Source organism: Sus scrofa, chromosome 9 (genome assembly GCF_054392235.1).
Source record: "Sus scrofa isolate SSC_HxYL_T2T_F1_AM1 chromosome 9, Sscrofa_HxYL_maternal_Yorkshire_Landrace_v2.0, whole genome shotgun sequence".
NCBI classification, from domain to species: Eukaryota; Metazoa; Chordata; class Mammalia; order Artiodactyla; family Suidae; genus Sus; species Sus scrofa.
In genome coordinates this window covers 8,370,104-8,394,276 of record NC_139391.1, presented here as the reverse complement: position 1 = coordinate 8,394,276, position 24,173 = coordinate 8,370,104, and the positions used below count along the sequence as shown (strand labels likewise).

General features: G+C 44.8%; 1 protein-coding gene across 17 annotated transcripts in view; it reads right to left on the bottom strand.

Annotated features, from left to right (window-relative positions):
* Positions 1-3,372: 3,372 nt before the first annotated feature.
* PAAF1 (proteasomal ATPase associated factor 1) overlaps positions 3,373-24,173 on the bottom strand; it is a 55,163-nt gene continuing 34,362 nt past the window's right edge. For 4 of the 17 annotated variants that reach the window (XM_084975193.1, XM_005667103.4, XM_003129635.5 and 1 more), the window contains 5 exons: positions 21,279-21,370; positions 19,032-19,147; positions 17,259-17,341; positions 6,797-6,879; positions 3,373-3,830 (listed from right to left, as the gene is read on the bottom strand). In XM_084975193.1, the coding sequence (XP_084831319.1) occupies positions 3,753-3,830; positions 6,797-6,879; positions 17,259-17,341; positions 19,032-19,147; positions 21,279-21,370 (452 nt within the window). In that variant the 3' untranslated portion in view covers positions 3,373-3,752. Of the gene's footprint in view, positions 4,640-4,912; positions 5,213-6,497; positions 6,880-14,081; positions 14,867-16,058; positions 17,342-19,031; positions 20,191-20,614; positions 22,429-22,569; positions 23,716-24,173 lie in introns of those variants that run through there. The other 13 variants (XM_084975191.1, XM_084975190.1, XM_084975192.1 and 10 more) reach the window with 10 other exon arrangements.

Sequence of the window (24,173 nt, the reverse complement as noted above, 5' to 3'; positions counted from 1 at the left end):
CTTACCCAGAATGCATTCCTCAACCCAAAAGGAAAAAAAGCTTTACTGCAAACTGGGGGTTTCGGCATTCACAGTAGACAAGGCTTTGGGGTACCTGAGAGTTAGCCTTCTGCTCCTTCTGTTTGGGTCTGGATTGCAGAACAGCTGTCAGGGGTCACTGCAGGATATCAGCTCTGGAGACCTGTGAAAAGGGGCTCATGAATGTGCTGGGAATAGAGAAGCGTGAGTCCCGGAAGAGGAACTCAGAGAAACACTGGCTGTGAGAGTTCGGCTGCGCCTCCCTCATCCTCTTTTGTTAGTTTGACTGCTTAGTGGTTCCCCCGGACCTCCTAGGAGTCAGTGTTTCTGAGCTCTGCAGTACGTCCTTTTGATCTACCTGAGCCCATCACAAATCACTCCTCACGTGTTATAGTCCCAGAGGTCTGGTCGCCCCATGGCGCAGCAGAAGGAGCATGGGCTGCGGAGACAGACTGAGGCAGGGCCAAATCAAGGCTCTGGTACTTAATTTCTTAAGCCTCGGTTTCCTTGTCTATAAAACAGGAATAACATCATTTCTAGAGTGTTACAGGATTAAATTTTTTTTTCTTTTGCCTTTTCTAGGGCCGCTCCCATGGCATATGGAGGTTCCCAGGCTAGGGGTCTAATCGGAGCTGTAGCTGCTGGCCTACACCACAGCCACAGCCACATGGGATCTGAGCCGTGTCTTTGACCTACACCACAGCTCACGGCAACACCGGATCCTTAATCCACTGAGTGAGGCCAGGGATTGAACCCGCAACCTCATGGTCCCTAGTCGAATTCGTTAACCACTGAGCCATGACAGGAACTCTTAGGATTAAATATTTAAATACAGTACCTAGAACAGAATAGATATTCAGTAGACACTCAATGAATTATAGTATTTTTTTTCTTCTTTTTTTAGGGCTGCATTTGCAGCATAGAGAAATTCCTAAGCTAGGGGTCAAATTGGGGCTGCAGCTGCCAGCTTACGGCCATAGCCATGGTAACGACACCACATTTGAGCCGCATCTGCAACCTACACTGCACCTTGCAGTAAGCCTGGATCCTTAACCCACTGAGGCCGAGGTCGAATCCACATCCTCATGGACACTAGTCAGGTTCTCAACCTACTGAGCCACAACGGACACTCCTATAGAATTTCATTTTTAATTGGTTTAGGCATAAGCAACATGACGAAAAAAATGGGATTCAAAGTTAAGATAAACTGTGTTCAATTAGTTCACCTCTTGGAGCCTCACCATCAGCCTTAAAGAAAGAATGCCATAGGAGTTCTCTTGAGGCACAGTGGATTAAGGATCTGGCGTTGTCACTGCTGTGGCTTAGGCTGCTGCTATGGCATGGGTTCGATCCCTGGCTTGGGAATTTCCACATGCCCAAGGCACAGCCAAAACAAAAAACACTCTGTAATACAATCACACTATTACCCCAGCCAGGAATTACCTTCTTGTTTTAAATAAATCCTGATCTTAGCCTACAAGGCCTGGCTCACGCGTTGTATCCTCCAAGAAACTTTTTCCTAGAGTTCCTATTGTGCCTCAGCAGGTTAAGAACCTGGCATAGTGTGTGAGGATGCAGGTCTGATCCCTGGCCTCACTCAGTGGGTTAAGGATCTGTGTTGCTGTGGCTGTGGTGTATGCCTGCAGCTGCAGCTCCAATTCAACCCCTGGCCTGGGAATTTCCACATGCTGCACGTACGGCTGAAAAAAGAAAGGAAAAAGGAAAGAAAGAAAGTCATCTCTAAAGTGTAATTGATATGGTATTCATAATCCGGAAATTACTAAAAAGGAGGAAGGTCTCAATGTTCTGAGACGGAAAGAACTCAGAGATACTAAGTGAAAACAAATCATGGAATACATGCACTGTGATTCCTTTTTTTTTTTTTTTTTTTTTAATCTTTTTGCTATTTCTTGGGCTGCTCCTGCGGCATATGGAGGTTCCCAGGCTAGGGGTCGAATCGGAGCTGTAGCCACCGGCCTACGCCAGAGCCACAGCAACGCGGGATCCGAGCCGCGTCTGCAACCTACACCACAGCTCACGGCAACACCGGATCGTTAACCCACTGAGCAAGGGCAGGGACCAAACCCGCAACCTCATGGTTCCTAGTTGGATTCATTAACCACTGCGCCGCGCTGGGAACTCCCTGATTCCATTTTTATGTTTAGGGGAAAAAAGGAGACGACAGGTTGTACCCTTGCTTAAAGCCCTTCTGTGGCTCCCCACGGCCAACCAAGTGAAGCCCAAGCTCCTTCCCTGGCATTGTCACTCTGCGGACCCTGCCAACCTCTCCAGCCTCACCTCCTATAGACCAGCCTTGCCACTGCTTGGGCTCTGGGTTCTATCTATGACTAAAGTGCTCTTGGCCATCTCAAGAGAGGTCTCAAGGCCTCAAACTTTAGCAGGAATCAGAATCACCTGGAAGGCTTATTAAAATATTGATTGTTGGCGTTCCCGTCGTGGCGCAGTGGTTAACGAATCCGACTAGGGACCATGAGGTTTCGGGTTCGATCCCTGGTCTCGCTCAGTAGGTTGGGGATCCGGCATTGTCATGAGCTGTGGTGTAGATTTGTAGATGAGGCTTGGATCCTGCGTTGCTGTGGCTGTGGTGTAGGCCAGCAACTACAGCTCCGATTGAACCCCTAGCCTGGGAACCTCCATATGCCATGGGAGTGGCCCTAGAAAAGGCAAAAAGACAAACAAACAAAAAAATACTGATTGTAGGCTCCACCCATAGAATTTCTGATTTAAGTCTGAGGTCGATCCAAGAATTTCTATTTTTTTTTTTTTTTTTTTTTGGCCTTTTGAGCTGTAGCTGCCGGCCTACCCCACAGCTCACAACGATGCCAGATCCGAGCTGCATCTGCGACCTACACCACAGCTCACGGCCACGCTGGATCCTTAACCCACTGAGTGACGCCAGGGATCAAAGCCGCAACCTCATGGCTTTAGTCAGATTTGTTTCCACAGCACCACAACAGGAAGTCCGAGAATTTGTATTTGTAACAAGTTCCAGGTGGAAGTGATGCAGCTGTCCCGGGGACATACTCTGACAGCCGCTGCCTCTTCAGTGGTACGATGCAACTTCACCACCTGTATGGAGGCTGACGAAGCACATCGATCTGCCTGGGACAGAAAGTCCCATGTAGCACAAAACCCCTCAGTTCAAGGAAAACTGGGACAGCTGGTTACCCCACCTCTGTAAGAGTCTTTCCCAGGCTACTGCTTATGAGACAGTTACTGCTACTGTCAAGTAGTCCTTCCCAGAGCCAGGCCGAAAGGAAGTGCCCGAGAAAGGAATTCCATCCTTTGACTGACTTTTGGCTGGAGCAAGAATATTTAACAAAGTTTCTCAAATTCAGACTCCTCCAAAGATATTTATTTCCTCCACAGAACAGGCTTTAGGCCTCGAGTCCTTGTAAACATTTTACAGAGTCAGGGTGATATCTAACTGCAAGCATCCACATCCTCGTCCTACGTTGCTGGCTGAGCTTATACAGGAAGAAGGTGGGACAGATGCGGGGCGCACATGTGAGCTTCCTACTCTGTTCAAGGTAGGCCCTGCCATGGAATGATAGTTTCACATGGGCCACTGCAGCCAACTTTCTGTGACTTGCCAACAGTGCCCATTCAATAAAGGGCACTCATGCTCCTTCCATGGTCCATGACGATGGGGTTTCTGTTCACTGGTGATCATGGTCACTCTTTGTCATAACTGGGACTCCTCTTCCCAGGGGTCAGAGGTCAGAGAGCTGATAGCGTCGCACGAGGCCATCTCGACAGCATGTGTAGATCTGCTTCTCCCATGTGGCCACCTGGAACACAAGAGCTCACAGTTCAAAGGAGGCCTGGGTTCTTCCATTTCAGAAAGACAGAGCCTTGCCACTGATCCCCATTAGCACAAGGGACTCTGAGAAGCTTGTTCGACTCCAAAGAAAAGAGAAAAACTACATCTACGATACGTATTCTTTACATGGCAGGCCAGGAGTTCCCACTGTGGCTCAGTGGGTTAAGAAACCTACTAGTATCCATGAGGATGCGGGTTTGATCTGTGGCCTTGGTCAGTGGGTTAAGGACTCAGAGTTGCTACAAGCTGCAGTGTAGGATCTGGTGTTGCCGTGGTTGTGGCGTAGGCCAGCAGCTGCAGCTCCCATCTCACCCCTAGTCTGGGAACTTACAGGTATGGCCCTAAAAAGACAACAAAAAAACAAACAAAAGTTAGGCCAGAAACAAGGGCGTTCACGACTACAAAACAGAAAAATGAAGTGGGCAAGTGGAAAGCAAACCCACTAGGGCTGTGCACGGTTTAGTGCAGGGGTCTGTGCCTGGGGAGGAGATGTTCCATGAATGGGGCCAGGTATCTTTGAATCTCATAAAATTGTATAAAAACAAGTTCTCAGTATGTGCCCTTTTTCTTCAGGAGGACTTCATCAAATTCTCAGTGGTCTGAGACTCAAAGAAGGTTAAGAACCACGAGTTCAATGGAAACAGCATGTATTCTGGAGTTACCATCACAAGTTTGCCAATATGTAGCTGCATGACCTAGGGTAACCTTCTCAACCCCTCTGGGCCTGTTTCTTCATTTGTAAAATGAAAATAATATTTTAATCCACAATGTACAACACTATGCAGGCATTTTTTTTTTTTTTTTGTCTTTTTGCTATTTCTTGGGCTGCTCCTGCGGCATATGGAGGTTCCCAGGCTAGGGGTCGAATCGGAGCTGTAGCCACCGGCCTACGCCAGAGCCATAGCAACGCAGGATCCGAGCCGCGTCTGCAACCTACACCACAGCTCACGGCAACGCCGGATCGTTAACCCACTGAGCAAGGGCAGGGATCGAACCCGCAACCTCATGGTTCCTAGTCGGATTCGTTAACCACTGCGCCACGACGGGAACTCCTATGCAGGCATTTTAAAATATGAAGGGTATCCATGTGCATTAGTCTGAAAAGAACTCCAAGATGTTAAATAAAAAAAACAAAAACAAAAACAAAAAACCCAAGTCATAGAGCAAAATATAGAATAATTTGAATAATCCCAATTATGTAGAAATTAAAGAAAAAACTGTCACAGATACATAAAGATGTAAGTGAAAATTCTCCAAAAACAGTCTTAAAAAATATATGCCAAACTATTATTTCTAGTTACTTCAGGAGAAAGAATGGAATCAAAAAAAGTCTTGGAGTTCCCGTCATGGCTCAGTGGTTAACGAATCCGACTAGGAACCATGAGGTTGGGGGTTCAATCCCTGGCCTTGCTCAGTGGGTTAAGGATCTGGCGTTGCAGTGAGCTGTGGTGTAAGTCGAAGACGAGGCTTGGGTCCCACGTTGCTGTGGCTCTGGCCATAGGCCGGTGGCTATGGCTCTGTAGCCTGGGAACCTCCATATGCCACTGGAAGGCAAAAAGACCGAAAAAAAAAAAAAAAAAAAAGTCTTAAAGGGGACTTTTAAGTCTATACAATTCTATACTGTTTGAATTTTTATATGTATGTACTAATTATATTTACCTTAAAAAACCCTGAAGTATAGTTGATTAATTTGATAACTTTTATAAGTTATAATTATAGTTATAATTATAAGTTATAACTTATAAATTACAAGTTATAATTAAAAGTTATAAGTTATAATTTTATAACTTAATTAAAAAAATTTATATATTTTAGGAGTTCCCGTTGTGGCGCAGTGGTTAATGAATCCGACTAGGAACCATGAGGTTGCGGGTTCGGTCCCTGCCCTTGCTCAGTGGGTTAACGATCCGGCGTTGCCGTGAGCTGTGGTGTAGGTTGCAGACGCGGCTCGGATCCTGCATTGCTGTGGCTCTGGCGTAGGCCGGTGGCTACAGCTCCGATTCAACCCCTAGCCTGGGAACCTCCATATGCCGCGGGAGCGGCCCAAGAAATAGCAACAACAACAACAACAACAAAAAAGACAAAAAAAAAAAAAAAAAAAAAGACAAAAAAAATTTATATATTTTAAATTTTATAAAAGTTATAAAAGTTAATTTTATAACTTTATAATTTTAAAAATTCTAAGAAAAAATAGGACAATACCAATAACTCAAAGAATAACAATTATTTAATAAGATTATAATATATGTAAAACACCCAGCACAATATCTGGTCAATAAGTATTACTTCCCTTTCCATTTTTCTTTCTACTCTAATCGAATGAGAGAATTAGTCTTGAACTTTGTGTGTGTGTGTGTGTGTGTGTGTGTGTGTGTCTTTTGTCTTTTTAGGCCCACACCCACAGCATATGGAGGTTCCCAGGCTAGGGGTCTAATCAGAGCTACAGCTGCCGGCCTATGCCACAGCCACAGCAATGCCAGATCTGAGCCATGTTTGTGACCTACACCACAGCTCACAGCAACGCCAGATCCTTAACCCACGTGAGGAAGGCCAGGGATTGAACCCGCAACCTTATGGTTCCTAGTTGGATTCGTTTCCGCTGCGCCACGACGGGAACTCCCAATTAGTCTTGAACTTTAATAACAGCTAATATTTATAGAATATTTAAAGTATACAAACAGCTTTCATATGCATTATCTCTGTTATCCTCTTTTATGGCTAAACTGACAAACTGAGGAGGTGAAGTGATTTTTCAAGTTTTGAGAGCCAGTAAGTGATGAGGTTACTTCTGACTCAAAATTCTGATTTCTTTCTCTCCCACCCCTAAGTACTGTATTACCCCTAATCACCACAAAGTAGCTGGATTCAGTCCCTTCAGAAGCCCCAGATGCCACGTGAGAATCACCGAGGCCTAGCCTCTACTCAGGTCTGTACCTTGTACACAGGGTCACAGTCAGCCCCAGTGAGCTCAATGACATAGTCTAAGTCTTGCTGGACAATGAAAGAGCTTCCATCACCTAAAAGTCAGAAAGAAAACTTAGATTATTGAAGAGAAAGCTGCATGCAAAAGGGTTAAAAACAAACAAAATCTCTCCCTCTCTCTAAATATCTGTTTTTACCTTCTTCCTTCCTTCCTTTCTATTTTTGCTTCATTTGCAGCATATGGAAGTCCCTGGGCTAGGGGTTGAATTGGAGCTGCAGCTGCTGGCCTATAACACAGCCACAGCAACGCCAGGTCTAAGCCACATCTGCGCCCTACACCACAGCTTGAGGGGCAACTCTGGATCCTTAACCCACTGAGGCCAGGGATTGAATCCACATCCTCACGGATACTAGCAGGGTTCTTAACCCGGTGAGCCACAACGGGAATGTCTCTCTCTCTCTCTTTCTCCCTCCCACCACCACCCCCAATATATATACACACATAATTGTTTTTTTTTTTTTTTTGGCTGCTCCCAAGGCATGAGGAAGTTCCACGGCCAGGGTTCAAACCCACGCCACAGCAGTGGCTTGAGCCACAGCAGTGACAACACTGAATCCTTAACTGCTGTGCCACCACAGAACTGTCAATATTCTAGCTTGTTTCTGTGTATCACTGGCCTAAAGAAGATCGTCCTAAGACCCACAATGGCAGACAGGTCTCATTATGTGGCCCAAATATGAGGACCTAGTTGCTCCCTAAAACGCTGGGCCTAAAAGGATGCGAAGGCCAAGAACAAGCTCAGTGGGAAGGAGAGTTACCTCTGATGAGCAATAACTGCCAAGGGCACAGAGCAAGCAACTGCAGGCGCACATATCTGTTTGCAGACTTACCTAGACAAGGATTTTAAACTCATAATTTGCCTATATAAGTGTTTAAGTGTTTTCTTTACCATGCCTAGGAGTTTCCGTCGTGGCTCAGTGGAAACGATTCCACCAGTATCCATAAGGTTGTGGTTTGATCCCTGGCCTTGCTCAGTGAGTTAACGATTTGGCGTTGCTGTGAGCTGTGGTCCTTAGCCTTTTCTTTTTTATTTTGACTGTAGCCTGCAGCATGCAAAAGTTCCTGGGCCAAGGATCAAACCTTCACTATAGCTGTAACCAGAGCCACAGCAGTGACAATGCCGGATCCTTAACCCACTGAGCCACTAGGGAACTCCTCATCGGCCTTTTCAAACATTTTAGAAATCTGAAAAACTTTAATTTTTGAAATCCAAAATTATATGTTAACCAATTTTATAGGTGTTTATCCTTTTCTGTATTATTATTATGAAAAATAATCTTTTCCAAAATAGAATCCTTATCTCGTACAGATACATAACAGAAATACTGACAGATGAAATATGATGTCTGTGATATGTTTCAAAATATTATAAGGGATGGAGGTTGTAAGGGAATGGGTAAAACAAGATGAAACAAGACAAGCCACTGGTGACCGGGGAAGCTGGACCCAGGAGACCAGGTTCACTGTGCTATTCTCTCTACCTTTTTATCTAGTGGATAATTTCCATAACCAAAATCTTTACAAATTATTTAATCTCAAAACACAAATATCCTCTAGAAAATCAAGGAGTTCCAAAGGACCTTAAAGATCACCTATTTCCAACTTCTAAACTAGTACAGGATTCCTTCTATGGCACCTTACAGAGCAGCCAGCCAGCCTAAGCTGGTCCATCCCCAGAGGGTAATGGTACTTGCTACCTCTCTGTTCTTATAAAACAGAACGTTTTTCTTTATACTGAACTGAAATGTGGCTCCCGATAACTTTGATTGGTCTTTGTCCTCTGAAAAGTGAGTTAGTTATAATTTTACTCCCTTGGCCTTTAGATATTAATACCAAAAAGTATGCCTTTCCTTCTTTCCAGCAGAAAAGAGCACAAAAGTTGGCTCTTCTCCACATGTTACCCGTCACTGTACCCATTCCATTTGCAACAGAGATGTAAATATTTTTAAAATGCCCTATAGACAGTTCCCTGGTGGCCTAGCGGTTAAGGATCTAGGGTTGCCACTACTATGGCTTGGATCCCTGGCCCAGGAACTTCCAAAAGTTGCAGGTGTGGCCAAAAAAAAAAAAAAAAAAAAAAGAAAGAAAAAAAAAAAGCCTAAAGGTAGGACAAAGGAGGTAAGAAATACAGAGTCCTGGGTGGCCTACATGGCTTGGTTCTCAGGGATACTAGGCTGCCGCCAAGGCAACAGGGGCTTCTCATGTGCTGCAACATGGCTCTAGGTTAGAAGTTTACATTCCTCCCGTCTCAAAATCTCATTTTAAACCAACCATATCATCTGTTAGTTTCTCACCATTATTACTCCAGCATGGAAAAGCGACATCTATTCTTTTTTTTTTTTTTTTTTTTTTTTTTTTTTTGTTGTTGTTGTTGTTGTTGCTATTTCTTGGGCCGCTCCCGCGGCATATGGAGGTTCCCAGGCTAGGGGTTGAATCGGAGCTGTAGCCACCGGCCTACGCCAGAGCCACAGCAACGCGGGATCCGAGCCGCGTCTGCAACCTACACCACAGCTCGCGGCAACGCTGGATCATTAACCCACTGAGCAAGGGCAGGGACCGAACCCGCAACCTCATGGTTCCTAGTCGGATTCGTTAACCACTGCGCCACGACGGGAACTCCGACATCTACTCTTGAGTTTCTTTTCTCTCCTCTCAAAAAAAGTATTATCACCATAGCTCTTCTTCTGCACTCAAGTTGCTATACACAAATCCTATCTACCTGCTAAGTCCCAGCTTTCTTTCCATTCCCTCCAGGAAGCCACGTCTAACCATCTCACATGGCAAACCTTTCTCCATAAACTTCTTTTAACACTATTTACTCCTTTGATACTTACTTCCTCAAGTCTTTCCCTAGAGCAGGATTCTCCTTTCAGTGAGTGTATGCCTTGCCACTGGATCATGATGATAAGAAACCCGTTCAGGAGGGCTTAGAGGGCAAGGGGCAGTTACAAAAGTAAGAAAAAACTATCATTTATAGAATGTCTACTTTATGTTGAGTATTCTACTTTTTTTTTTTAAGAGCTGCACCTACAGCACATGGATGTTCCCAGGCTAGGGGTCGAACTGGAGCTGCAGCTATGGCCTGCACCACAGCCACAGCAACATAGGATCCAGGCCACTTCTGTGACCTACACCACAGCTCATGGCCATGCTGGATCCCCGACCCACTGAGTGAGGCCAGGGATCAAACCCATATCCTCACGGATACTAGTGAGATTCGTTACCACTGAGCGGATGGGAACTCTCAAGTATTTCACATATTTTACCTCTACGTAAACTGACACTTAGAAAAGTGGCCTACCAAAGGTTATACAACTATTAGATCAAGCCATATAAAACTGACATTTTTATAGATCGAAATGGCCATCCATATATTAGGAATTTCATATAAGTGAATCTAAGAGTAAGTGATGGAATAAGAATTTAAACTCATAGATTAGATTGTCAGTTTGTCTATGCTTTTTCTACATTATGCAACTGCCCCCCACCCCCCCAAATAAGGGCTAAGTAGGAGGTCAGGGCTAGAGCTATGCATTCCAATCATTAATAGCTAAAACCATGAGAAGAGTCAGTCCTTGAGGAAACATGGAGAAGAAAAGGCAAAAGGACAAAGGCTAAACTAGGAAATATTTCTGGTTGAGGGATGGCAACAACAGCAGCAATAGCAAAAGGATTCAAGTTCAATGACCAACTTGAGAACCTACAAGATACCATGAATCATGCTGGCCAGGATTGCAGGGAAATGAGAGAAAGGAGCAGTAACTGGTGCAAGTGAATGACGGGAGAGTAATCAGTATCCACAGGTCAAAGGAGCTAACAGGTTTTTTGTTGTTGTTGTTGTTTTTGCCTGCATCTGCGGCACGTGCAAGTTCCAAGGCCAGGGTTCGAATCCACATCACAGCAGTGTCCCAAGCCACAGCAGTAACAATGCCAGATACTTAACCCACAGAGCCACATGGGAACACCAGAAGCTAACAAATTTTTTTTTTTTTTTGGTCTTTTTACCTTTTCTAGGGCTGCTCCCGCGGCATATAGACGTTCTCAGGCGAGGGGTCAAATCAGAGCTGTAGCCGCTGGCCTGCCTACACCAGAGCCTCAGCAACGTGGGATCTGAGCCGTGTCTGCAACCACAGCTCACGGCAATGCCGGATCGTTAACCCACTGAGCAAGGCCAGGGATCGAACCCGAAACCTTATGGTTCCTAGTCGGATTCATTAACCACTGCGCCACGACGGGAACTCTAAGAAGCTAACAAGTTTTTTTTAAAAATTAAGTATAGTTGATTTACAGTGTTGTGCCAATTTCTGCTGTACAGCAAAGTGACCCAGTTATACACATATACATTCTTTTCCCTGTGTTATCTTCTATAATGTTCTATCCCAAGAGTTTGGATATAATTCCCTGTGCTATATTCAATAGGACCTCATTGCTTATCCATTGTAAATGTAGTAGTTTGCAGCTACTAACCCCAAACTCCCCGTCCAGCCTCCCCTCTCTCTTCTCCACACCCTCTCCGGTATGTTATTTGTAAACTTACTAAGCGTGGCCATTCTGACTGGTGTGGGGTAGTACCTCATTATAGTTTTGATTTGCATTTCTCTAATAGTGATGTTGAGCATCTTTCCTTTTCTCCAAAGCAGGGTCCATAGCTCACGGCAATGCCAGATCCTTAACCCACCGAGCAAGACCAGGGATTGAAACTGCATCCTCATGGATACTAGTCGGGTTCGTAACTTGCTGAGGCACAAAGGGAACTCCTTGAGCATCTTTTCATGTGTCTACTGGCCATCTGTACATCTTCTTTGAAGAAATGTGTATTTACGTCTGCCTATTTTTTGACTGGGTTGTTTTTTTGTTGTTGAATTCTATGAGTTGTTTGTATATTTTGGAGATTAAGCCCTTGTTGGTTGGTTGTATCATTTGCAAAGATTTTCTCCCATTCTGTGGGTCGTCTTTTTTTTTTTTTTGTCTTTTTGCTATTTCTTGGGCCGCTCCCGAGGCATATGGAGGTTCCCAGGCTAGGGGTCCAATTGGAGCTGTAGCCACCGGCCTACGCCAGAGCCACAGCAACGCGGGATCCAAGCCACGTCTGCAACCTACACCACAGCTCACGGCAACGCCGGATCGTTAACCCACTGAGCAAGGGCAGGGACCGAACCCGCAACCTCATGGTTCCTAGTCGGATTCATTAACCGCTGCGCCACGACGGGAACTCCTTTTTTTTTTTTTTAATGGTTTCTTTTGCTGTGCAAAAGCTTTTAAGTTTAATGAGTTCCCCCTGGTTTATTTTTGTTTTTATTGTAATTATTCAAGGAGGTGGATCAAACAAGATATTTTGTGATTTATGTCAAAGAGCGTTCTGCCTATGTTTTCCTCTAGGAGTTTTACTGTACCCGGCCTTATGTTTAGGTCTTTAATCCATTCTGAGTTGATTTTTGTGTATGGTGTTAGAGAACATTCTAATTTATGTGTAGCTGCCCAATTTTCCCAGTAGCACTTATTGAAGAGACTGTCTCTCCTCCACTGTATGTTCTTGCCTTCTTTGTCATAGATTAGTTGGCCATATGTTCTTGGGTTTACTTCTTGGCTTTCTAGCCTATTCCACTGATCTGTATTTTTGTTTTTATGCCAATACCATGGTGTTTTGATTATTGTAGCTTTGTAGTTTAGTTTGAAGTTGGGAAGCATGATTCTTCCACTTCTGTTTTTCTTTTTCAATATTGCTTTGGCTATTTGGGGTCTTCTGTGTTGCTACATAAATTTTAAAATATTTTGTTCTAGTTCTATGAAGAACACCATTGTTAACTTGAAAGGGATTGCACTGAAACTGTAGACAGGCTTGGGAATTACAGTCATTTTGACAATATTGATTCTTCCAATCTAACAGCATGGTATATCTTTTCATCTCTTTGCGTCATCTTTGATTTCTTTCATCAGCATCTTATAATTTTCAGAGTATAGGTCTTTTGTCTCTTTAGGTAGCTTTATTCCTAGGTATGTAATTCTTTTTGATGCAGTGGTAAATGGGACCGTTTCCCTAATCTCTCTTTCTGGTCTTTCATTGTTAGTATATAGAGATATAATCAATTTCTATATTAATTTTGTATCCTGCCACTTTACCAAATTCATTGATGAGCTCTGTTTTCTGGTAGCATCTTTAGAATTTTCTAGGTATAGTATCATGTCATCTGCAAACAGTAATAGTTTCACTTCTTTTCCAATTTGGATTCCTTTCTTCTCTGAGAAATGTGGCTAGGACCTCTAAAACTATGTTGAATAAAAAGGAAATAATATAACAGAATCAAAAATGAAAAATATGTATTCACTCATTCAATAAACATTTGCTGCAATTCTTTAGTCCTGTGCATGAGCTAGGTATACAGAGAAGACATGGCACCTGCCCTCAAGGAAATTTGGGGACTAATGGACAAGACAGGTATGTACACATAAAAGGCCATTAGACCTAGCAAGAGGCTTATCATTGGTGACCTTCAAGAGGGCAGTTTGAGGGAGTTCTCACTGTGGCACAGCAGAAAGGAATACAACTGGTACCCATGAGGATGCAGGTTCAATCCCTGGCCTCACTCAGTGGGTCAGCAATCTGGTGTTACCATGAGCTGTGGTGTAGGCTGCAGACATGTCTCGGAACCTGTGTTGCTGTGGCTGTGGCAAAGGCCAACAGCTGTAGCTCTGATCTGACTCCTAGCCTGGGAACTTCCATATGCCATGCATGCGGCCCTTAAAAGCAACAAAAGAGAAGAAGAAAAAAAAAAAAACCAAGAGGACAGGTTGGAGGGCACAGTGCAGAGGTTTCAAGGGAAGAGTGTGGCATGGCAGCAGAGGTAATCAAAGAAATAAGATCATAGTGAGTGATATGCAGCAACATCAAGGGAGGCTGTCACAAGCTTATGCCAGCTGTTCTTTTATTAAGGTTTCATAAAAGAATAACCACTGCATGACCAACTGATGCCCAGCCATAAAGGGGAAAGAGGTTGAGAGAGAGGGAGTACAGAGAGCTAAAAATCAGGTCTACATATTCCTACTTACTCCTTGCTATGGCTGGGAAATGCTAAAGGAGAAGGGCTAGGGAAATAAGGCATCAGGTTTTTGTTTGTCTGTTTGTGGCCACACCCGAGCATGCAGAAGTTCCCAGGCCAGGGACTGAATCTGAGTCACAGCAGTGACAAGGCCAAATTCTTAACTCTAGGTCACCAGGGAACTCCAAGCTATCAAAAATTTTTTTTTCTTTTCTTTTTCAGTCGCCCCACAGCATATACAGTTCCCAGGCCAGAGAACAGATCTGAGCTGCGGTTGTGACTTACAACACAACTGCGGCAACACTGGATCCTTAACCTACTTTGCCAGTCCGGGGATTGAGCCTGTGTCCTGGCACTGCAGAGATGCTGATGCTATTGTGCCCCAGTGGGAATTCCCGAGGCATGAGTTTTGTCAGGGATGAAGGGTTTCTACCTATATCAGAGAGACAGCCATGGAAATCCAGACACTGTTGGTTGCCTATTATTGTTTCCTATGTCTGAAAACCTGTTTGTTTTATAAATAGATTCATTTGTAAATTCATTTTTTTTAATTTCACATGTAAGTGATGTCACATTTTTTTTTTTCTCTGTCTGACTTACTTCACTTAGTGTAATATTCTCTAGGTTCATTCCTGTTACTGCAAATGGCAATGTTTCGTTCTCTTTTATGGCTAATATTCCATTGCATATATATAACCACATCTTCTTAAACCAATCTTCTGTTGATTGGCACTTGGGTTGTTTCCATGTCTTGGCTTTTGTAAATAGTGCCACTGTAAATGTTGGGATACATCTATCTTTTCAAATTATTGGTTTTTTGTTTTATTTCGTTTTTTGCTTTTTAGGTCTGCACCTGTGGCCTATGTAGGCTAGGGGTCGAATCAGAGCCATAGCCCCGGCCACACCCACAGCCATGCCACGCCAGATCTGAGCCACATCTGCAAACTACACCACAGTTCACGGCAATGCCAAATCCTTAACACACTGAGCAAGGCCAGGGATCGAACCCGTGTCCTCATGGATGCTAGTCGGATTCGTTTCCGCCAAACCACGATGGGAACTCCCAAATTATAGTTTTCATCTTTTCCAGATGTATCCTCAGGAGTGGGATTGCTGTATTATATGGTAGCTCTATTTTCAGTTTGTTCGTTTGTTTTGTTTTTTAGGGCTGCACCAGCGGCATATGGAGGTTTCCAGGCTAGGGGTCCGATTGCAGTTAGAGCTGCCAGCCTATGGCCCAGCCACAGCAACATCAGATCCCAGCCACATCTGTGACCTACACCACAGCTCATGGCAATGCCAGATCCTTAACCCATTGAGCATGGCCAGGGACTGAACCTGCAACTTCATGGTTCTTAGATTTGTTTCTGCTGTGCCACAACGGGAACTCCTCTAGTTTTTTTAAGGAAACTCTATACTATTTTCCAGAGTAGCTGTACCAATTTATTTCCCACCAAGAGTGTAGGAGGGGTCCCTTTTCTCCACATCCACAGCATCTATTACTTATAGACATTTTGATGATGGTTATTCTGACCAGTGAGAGATGATACTTCATTGTGGATTTGATTTGCATTTTTCAAATAATTAGCAATCCTGAGCATCTTTTCATTTGCCTGGTGGCCATCTGTCTATCTTCTCTGGAGAAATGTCTATTTAGGTCTTCTGGGCATGGCGTGTATTATATTATTCTGGCCAATGAGGTATGAGAGTAAGTCTGTTGGGCTGCTTCTGAGGAATTGTTTCTCATTCTTCAGAAGGAACCAGTATCTATGCTATGTGATGATGAGACCTGCCACAGCTATCTTGCACTGTGACCCTGAGGGAACAAGCCTGAGGACAAAAGCCAGTACAGCATGCTAGGGAGGAGAGTGTCAAAAGATGGGGAAAGGCTGGGTTGTTTTTTGTTTTTTTTTTCTTTTTGCCTTTTCTTGAGCTGCTCCCATGGCATATGGAGGTTCCCACGCTAGGGGTCTAATCGGAGCTGTAGCTGCCGGCCTACACCACAGCCACAGCAATGCAGGATCTGAGCCTTGACTGCGACCTATACCACAGCTCACAGCAACACTGAATCCTTAACCCACTGAGCAAGGCCAGGGATCGAACCCACAACCTCATGGTTCCTAGTCAGTTCGTTAACCAGTGAGCCATGACGGGAACTCTAAGGCTGGGTTCTTGATTTTTATTTTTTTGTTCCTTGTTAAAGGTTTCATTCACTTATTAAATTTAAAAAATATTTTTAGAATAATTCCAGATTTAATAAAAAATCATAAAGATAGTTCAGAAATTGTCCATACGCCCCTCGGCCAGCTTCAGTTCACACTTTCTTGGATTTCACTCGTCTTCACAGTCCTGGAGATAACCAAGGGCACCACACTGACTGAGTGGCCGCCTCAGTTTTTGTTTTAGTCTCCTGTGTTGACCTCATTTCCAAATCACTAAATGAGTCAAATCTGGAATCACATAAACCTGAACGTCTTGCTAAGTGAAGCGGCACGCTTTCCCAATTACTGAAGCCATTGTCAGGTGGACGTTCTGTCACTAACAACCAAAAGTACCCTCCGTGATTCCCTGAGACCCTCAGGTAAGGAGGAGGGACCTACAACCAGCCCTCCGATACTCCCAGGAGGATTAAGTGCCCCTTAATGAACGCCTTCTTCCGTGCGTGTCCCCCGATCCCGCTCCCAAACTCCACTCCAAATATTTCGTACTGGCTGCACCGAGGTACTCACTGCACCCAGATGACGGATATAACGCTGAGGCTCACACAGCACCTACCACACAGGAGACACCCGTAAACCACAGATCCCTCGTCACTCACCTACGACTCGTGCACACTGGAGCTCTGGCCTTCTGTGCTCATCTTTACGTCTCCAGTTGACAGAATATCCACATCACACGTCGCCTAGTCCACGAAGACCACCCCGTGGCACTCCTGACACTCAGGGGAGCTGACCCCCAAGTTCCCACGACAGTCTTCTGCTGAAGCCCTTTCAGACTAAACTCAATCACATGTCCACACGTCTGTCTGCCTTACTGGGAGCTCTTTAGAGCAGAGACTGTAATGAATTCATTATTGAATCCTCAGTGTTTTGCAATAAGGGCCAGTATATTCACTCTACCAGTGTTTACTAAGGAGCAGCTAGGCAGTAGGCAATGAACGAAAGGCTGCGGATAACACGGTAAATAAGGCACAGTCACTCCTCTCAAGGAACTCGGACTGAAGAGGGACTAGGTGCAAGGAAGATGTGAAACTCTATGTGAAAAGTACAACATGCCAAACAATCGCGGAGGCCTATGCCCCAGCCCCGCCAGACCAGCAACTTAGACCCGGCTGAACCACGCAGAACCACCTCCCTCACCTGGTCCCTGGACCCACCTTGGCTAGCAATGAATCCGTCTCTGAAACTCAGCAGGGACAGGACTGGCGCTCCTGATCTGTGGATGACTTGTACCGGAGCCCTGGGATTCAGAACAAATGCGGCAATTTCACATTTTTTTCTCCAAAAGCAATGCTTGGCAATATTCAACATTCAGTAATAACCGCACACAGAGATTAAACTTTCATACGGTTCTTTCCCGGCAAGATCTTTAAAAGACAGACCAAGGTCATGTGTGAAGAACCACCGTGGAGTGAATCGAAACATGTCTCTAAACACGCCATTGAGCTGAATGAACCGAGTCATGACCAATATCTCCAGTTTCTAGTGGACGCCTGACAAGGGTTTAACAATGTTAACACTATGTTAATCTTTCTACTTATAGAAAGCTGTGAAATATTAAAATTTTCAGGACTCTGCAAAATGAAAGAATCAATTTCATGGGTGATTTTATAACAATGATCAGACTCCCTATCTCGATGGAGGCAAAAACAAGTACAAAAATAAAGTACCTTAAGTAAGAGAAGAAAAGGTGTAAGCTGGTCACTCTGTAGCTAAAATCTTTTCCCTGCTCTTGGAACGAAGTCCAAACTCCTTGGGACGGTACATAAGTCCTTTCTAAGCAAACTCCTGTTTTCCTATCTGGTACCATTTCTCTGTTGGCAGGGCACACACCTGCCATGCTGAATACGCAGAGGTCCCTTCAAGTGCCACACTTTCACAAGCCTTCACACTTCTCTAGATGCTATTCTACCAGAGGCAGGTCCTTCTTTACTTGGTAATTTTCTACTGAAGGAGATGCAATTAAAGCCTCATATCCTTGCAGAAGCAGCCTCACCTTCTCTTTCCCTTCTTGGTGCTTCCTCAAGTTCCTGGGTGTGGCCCTGTCAGATCACCAACCATATCGTATCACAACCGTCTTCTACCTGTCTATATTTAGTATTCGACTACAACTGCCTCGATGGCAGAGTCTTTATCTTTTTTTTTTTTTTTTTCTTTTTATGGCCGCACCTGCAGGACATGTAAGTACCCAGGCTAGAGGTTGAATCAGAGCTGCAGTTGAAGGCCTAAGCCACAGCCACAGCAATACTGGATCCAGGATGCATCTGTGACCTACACCACAGCTTGTGGCAATGCTGGATCCTTAACCCATTAAGCGAGGCCAGGGATATAGCCCACACCCTCACAGACACTTTGTCAGGTTCTTTACCCACAGAGCCACAATGGGAACTCCCAGAGTCTTTTTGAAGCCATTCAATAAATATTAGTTAAACAAAGGTAGGAAACAGAAGGGCCAGAATTACACAAGTTGTTAAATTATGGGACAAAGAGGCTGTTTATTCTCATTGGATATCTTTAAGACCAGGATAAAGCCTAATAAAGGTCATGATCAAAGCCAAATAATCAGAGCTGGCTTGCCTGCACCAAAAATGATCAGTCTTAGGCCAACCCAGATCAAACACCATGGAGAAAATTACCAAGCTCCTTAAAATTAAAAGTTTACACAATCACTGTAAGTGAAATACTAGTTCACTATTTAAGCTTAACTTTCAAAACAACCATGACAATTATGACTATGAATCAAATTACCTTTTAATGTGATTCCAGGAACAATAAGATCAATCAGACAATTCACACTAGAAAACCTTTATAAATGAAAAAATATACCCTTGATTCAAAAGTCATCTATGTGCTACACTAAGTCACTGTGAAAGCCAATAAAAATTTCCACTCTGCAGAAGACCTGCACACGCAAACGAATGGTGACTCACCTTGGATTCCTCACATCCAGCTGATAAATGTTTCCATCCTGTGTCCCAGCCAAGAGCAAGAAGCCAGAGAGAAAAGTACAGCAGTTGAAGGCATCTGAGCCAATAAAGAGGAACACCTGGGAACAAGGAGGAGCCAAAGATGCTATTTAAGGATTGTTTTCAGGAATAAAGAGGCAACATGAGAGGGATAATTTTACTGTTATTTTTAGAGAGAATTTCTTTCTTCCCTCTTTAAGCTCTCCCGATCTAAACCAAGCATTCACCAGCAACTGAGGAGGAGGCATTTCCAGGATTTTAGGAACCCGAGGCTGGCTGAGGACTGAAGCAGGGTATGTAATATCACAGTCTGAGGTAGCAGTTTTCATATTATTCACCCTCAAACATTGAGTAATGGGATCCTTAACACCAAAAATCGTCCCCCCCCGTTTTTTTTTTGCTTTTTAAGGCCCCACCCACAGCATGTGGAAGTTCCCAGTAGGGGGTCGAATCAGAGCTGCAGCTGCCAGCCTATGCCACAGGCGCAGCAACATGGGATCTGAGTCTTGTCTGCGACCTACACCACTGCTCAGGGCAACACTGGATCCTTAACCCACTGAGCAAAGCCAGGGATCGAACCCGCATTCTCATGGTTCCTAGTCGGGTTCGTTAACCACTGAGCCACAAAGGGAACTCCCCAAAATCTTTCCTTTTCCTCTTTTCAGTTCAACTCTCATTTGATAAACACTTGCAAGCCACACATTTAAGTTTTCTTCATGTCCTTCATTGAAGGACATGAAAAAAACTTAAAGTGGCAATTTAAAGAATCATAATTCACCTCATGTACCTGAAAAACAAAACCAAATCAGATTTTTATTTATTTCTTACTGTTAGTTCAAATGTTAATTTCGCCCTCAAAAATTCTAAAAAAAAAAAAACAAAGACGCTCAATTTCCCTTTGGAAGTAAAAGCATGGAAATTCAGAATGCAAAGGCAAAATGATTAAAAAAAAAAAAAAAGTGATGTTAGGAGTTCCCGTCGTGGCGCAGTGGTTAATGAACCCGACTAAGAACCATGAGGCTGCGGGTTTGATCCCTGGCCTTGCTCAGTGGGTTAAGGATCTGGTGTTGCTGTGAGCTGTGGTGTAGGTCGCAGACTCGGCTTGGATCCCACGTTGCTGTGGCTGTGGTGTAGGCCTCGGCCACAGCTCTGATTAGCCTCCTAGCCTGAGAACCTCCATATGCTGCGGCCCTAGAAAAAAGACAAAAAAAAAAAAGATGTTCCCAGAACAAATTCTGAAAATAGTAACATCACCAGTTCAATGAAGTAGTGAAATGAAATTAAAATATAAAGCCTGTGGGCAAGCCAAATCATTAAAATTGTTTGGCTGATGATGACAGGAGCTGGAAGGAAATTTAGAAAGTCTAATCTCAAGGAACTTGGAGGTTTTTGTTTTTTTGTTTTTTTTTTTGCTTGTTTTTGTTTTAGGGCCGCACCCACAGCATATCGAAGTTCCCAGGCTAGGGGTCTAATCGGAGCTGTAGCCGCCGGCCTACACCACAGCCACAGCAACGTGGGATCCGAGCCGCATCTGCGACCTACCCCACAGCTCATGGCAACACTGGATCCTTAACCTACCAAGCGAGGTCAGAGATCGAACCTGCATCCTCATGGATACTAGTAGGATTTGTTTCTGCTTTGCCATGATGAGAACTCCAGAACTTGGAGTTTATTTAAGAGCATAGTCTGCTTGGCAAACTATGAATGAAGGGAGAAAATCCAACTAATTCTTCTATAAAAGACATTCTGGTCATTAATCGGTTTAGAGCCCTGAATGCAAAAGTGCTTTACTCAGAAAGTCTTCACCTGACCTCACGGGTAGAAGGGAGTCTATCGAGCCTCATCCTTTTACACACAGCACCCTAAGGCCCAGGGAAGTGACTTGCTAAAGGTCCACGAAGCAGTAGGACACTTAACCTCATCACACGACCCTATGTGGTCAGTTCTTCTATGCCCAGTTTACTGATGAGGACACAGAGGCTCGGAGTTTATGTAACTGTCCAATGCTGTGGCCAGTAGGAAGAGCGAGGGTTTAACTGCTGCCCTCATTCCACAGCCCATGCTCTCCATCGCCATACTGTACCGCTTCTCCTCAAGCAGCTTCCTCAAAAGAACACAGGGAGAAAGTAGAAAGGTTTTCAAAGCAGCTTCCTAAGAATGAGGGTGACCCAGGTTGCACCAAAGTTCAGAGGGCACAGAAGAACCACTTGCCGGCTGCCTGCTCTGCAGTCCCACACACTGAAGTTTCTTATCTTCGCGGGCCAACAGCAGCATTTTCGACTCTGTTCCAACCTCCCGTTCGCCTGCGTGATAGATAAGTCATGTCAATAATGGGGTTGATCAGCTGGCTGTACCCAGAAAGCACAGCTATTACTGATGGCTGTTGACTGAATTGTCCTGTTAGTGATTTGCATTTTTTTTTTTTTTTTTTTTTTTGGTCTCTTCTAGGGCCGCACCCACGGCACATGGAGGATCCCAGGCTAGGGGGCTACTCGGAGCTGTAGCCGCTGGCCTACACCACAGCCACAGCAATGCAGGATCCTGAGCCACGTCTGTGACCTACACCACAGCTCAGGGCAACACCAGATCCTTAACCCACTGAGCGAGGCCAGGGATGGAACCTGTAACCTCAGGGTTCCTAGTTGGATTCGTTAACCACTGAGCCATGACGGGAACTCCTAAGGCCACTTTTCAACTGAGACCTGAATGGTAAACAGAAGCCAGCCATGTAAAGAGTTTCAGGAGGTACATTCCAGACTAAGAGAAGAAGGCAAAGCCCAGGAGGCTGGTAAAGTCTGTTGTGCTGAAAGAACGGAGACCTGTGGCTGAAACACAATGGACCCAGCAGAGGGGGGTATGATATGAGGCTGGAGAGGACTGTAGGGGTTAAAAAGCATGAGTCTGTAATAAGCCACAGGAAGAGGTTAGGATTTTAACATAAGGTTGTCCTTCATTATCCCTGGGGGATTGCTTCCAGGACCCACCAGAGACAACGAAATCCACAGATGCTCAAGTCCCCACAGCCGGCCCTTCGTACCTGAGGGTTCCACATCCGCAGATTCAACCAGATCATGTTCCGAATGAGGAACCCAAGGATACAGAGGGCCAAGTGCACACAGAAAAGGAGGCCACCAGAGGCGAGGAGGGACAAAGGGGAATGATATGACTTGATCTATGCTCTTTAAATGATCACAATGGTTCCTAAGAGAAGATGGATCACAGACTAACATAGGCAACAGATAATGTAGATTAGATCAAGATTCTGGCAGAAGGAAAGGAGAGCTGCAGAGATAGGGCAAGGTGGAAAAACAAGAGAGAATCTTTTTTTTTTTTTTTTGTCTTTTTGCCATTTCTTGGGCCGCTCCCGCGGCATATGGACGTTCCCAGGCTAGGGGTCCAATCGGAGCTGTAGCCACCGGCCTACGCCAGAGCCACAGCAACGCGGGATCTGAGCCGCGTCTGCGACCTACACCACAGCTCACGGCAACGCCGGATCGTTAACCTGCTGAGCAAGGGCAGGGACCGAACCCGCAACCCCATGGTTCCTAGTTGGATTCGTTAACCACTGCGCCACGACGGGAACTCGAGAATCATTTTGAAGGCAGAAATCAGAGACTGCTGATGTGCACATAAGGAGGGGTGGGTGTGGATCCTGAATGAACCTCAGGCTTTGGGCCTGAGCAAGGACACGGTGGTGCCCTTCACCATGATGGGGAGAGACAGACTTCGGGTGGGGGAATCAAACACTCCACGTTAAGGAAGGTACATTCAAGCTATCCACGAGACATCTAAATAGTCTGAAATGCAAGTGAAAATCTATGCTTTAGATTTTCTTTGGGTGGAGTTCCCATTGTGGCTCAGTGGAAACGAATCCAACTAGCATCCATAAAGATGCAGGTTTGATTTCTGGCCTTGCTCAGTGGGTTAAGGATCCAGCGTTGCCGTGAGCTGCAGTGTAGGTCACAGATGCGGCTCAGATCTCACATTGCTGTGGCTGTGGCGTAGGCCGGTGGCTACAGCTCCGATTTGACCCCTAGCCTGGGAACTTACATAAGCTGTGGGTGCAGCCCTAAAAAAAAAAAGATATGCATTTGGAAATCACCAGCTAAATATAATATTTGAAGTCATGGCAATGATGAGATCACATAGGGAGAAACTGTAGAGCTGAGGGCCCTCCAACATTTAAAGAGAGAAAAGGGAGCTTATATAAGGAGATTAAGAAGCAGCAGCCAATGAGACAGGAAGAAAAGCAGTGTAGTGTGGTTATAGAAGCCAAGAAAGAAAAGTGTCCTGAAGAGAAGCGTCTACTTTGTTATACCATATTGAGAATTCAGAAAGGCAAGCCCAGAGAGGTAACATTGGATTACACACAACGGAGTCACTTGTCACTCTTTACAAGAGTCACTGCCATTAAGTAGCTGGGGGCAAACTATGGGGGTTGAAGAGTAAGTGAGAAGTGAGGAATTAGAGAAAACAAGAACCTTTTCACTTAAATTACTTTAAACCAACTAATTTTTAAAAGCTCAACCTTATTTTAAATAGTAAATATGAAATCTTGGGTTTGAAGTGAAATGTGTATTAACATATAACTATTTAAAATGTGTACAGGGGGGAGTTCCCGTCGTGGCGCAGTGGTTAACGAATCCGACTAGGAACCATGAGGTTGCGGGTTTGGTCCCTGCCCTTGCTCAGTGCGTTAACGATCCGGCGTTGCCGTGAGCTGTGGTGTAGGTTGCAGACGCGGCTCGGATCCCGCGTTGCTGTGGCTCTGGCGTAGGCCGGTGGCTACAGCTCCGATTGGACCCCTAGCCTGGGAACCTCCATATGCCGCGGGAGCGGCCCAAGAAATAGCAACAACAACAACAACAACAAAAGACAAAAAAAAAAAAAAAAAAAAAAAAAAAATGTGTACAGGGGAGTTCCCGTCATGGCACAATGGTTAAGGAATTCGACTGGGAACCATGAGTTGCAGGTTCGATCCCTGGCCTCACTCTTGGGTTAAGGATCTGGCGTTGTTGTACCTGTGGTGTAGGGCAGTGGCTACAACTCTGATTAGACCCCTAGCCTGGGAACCTCCATATGCTGTGGGAAGTAGCCCTAAAAAAG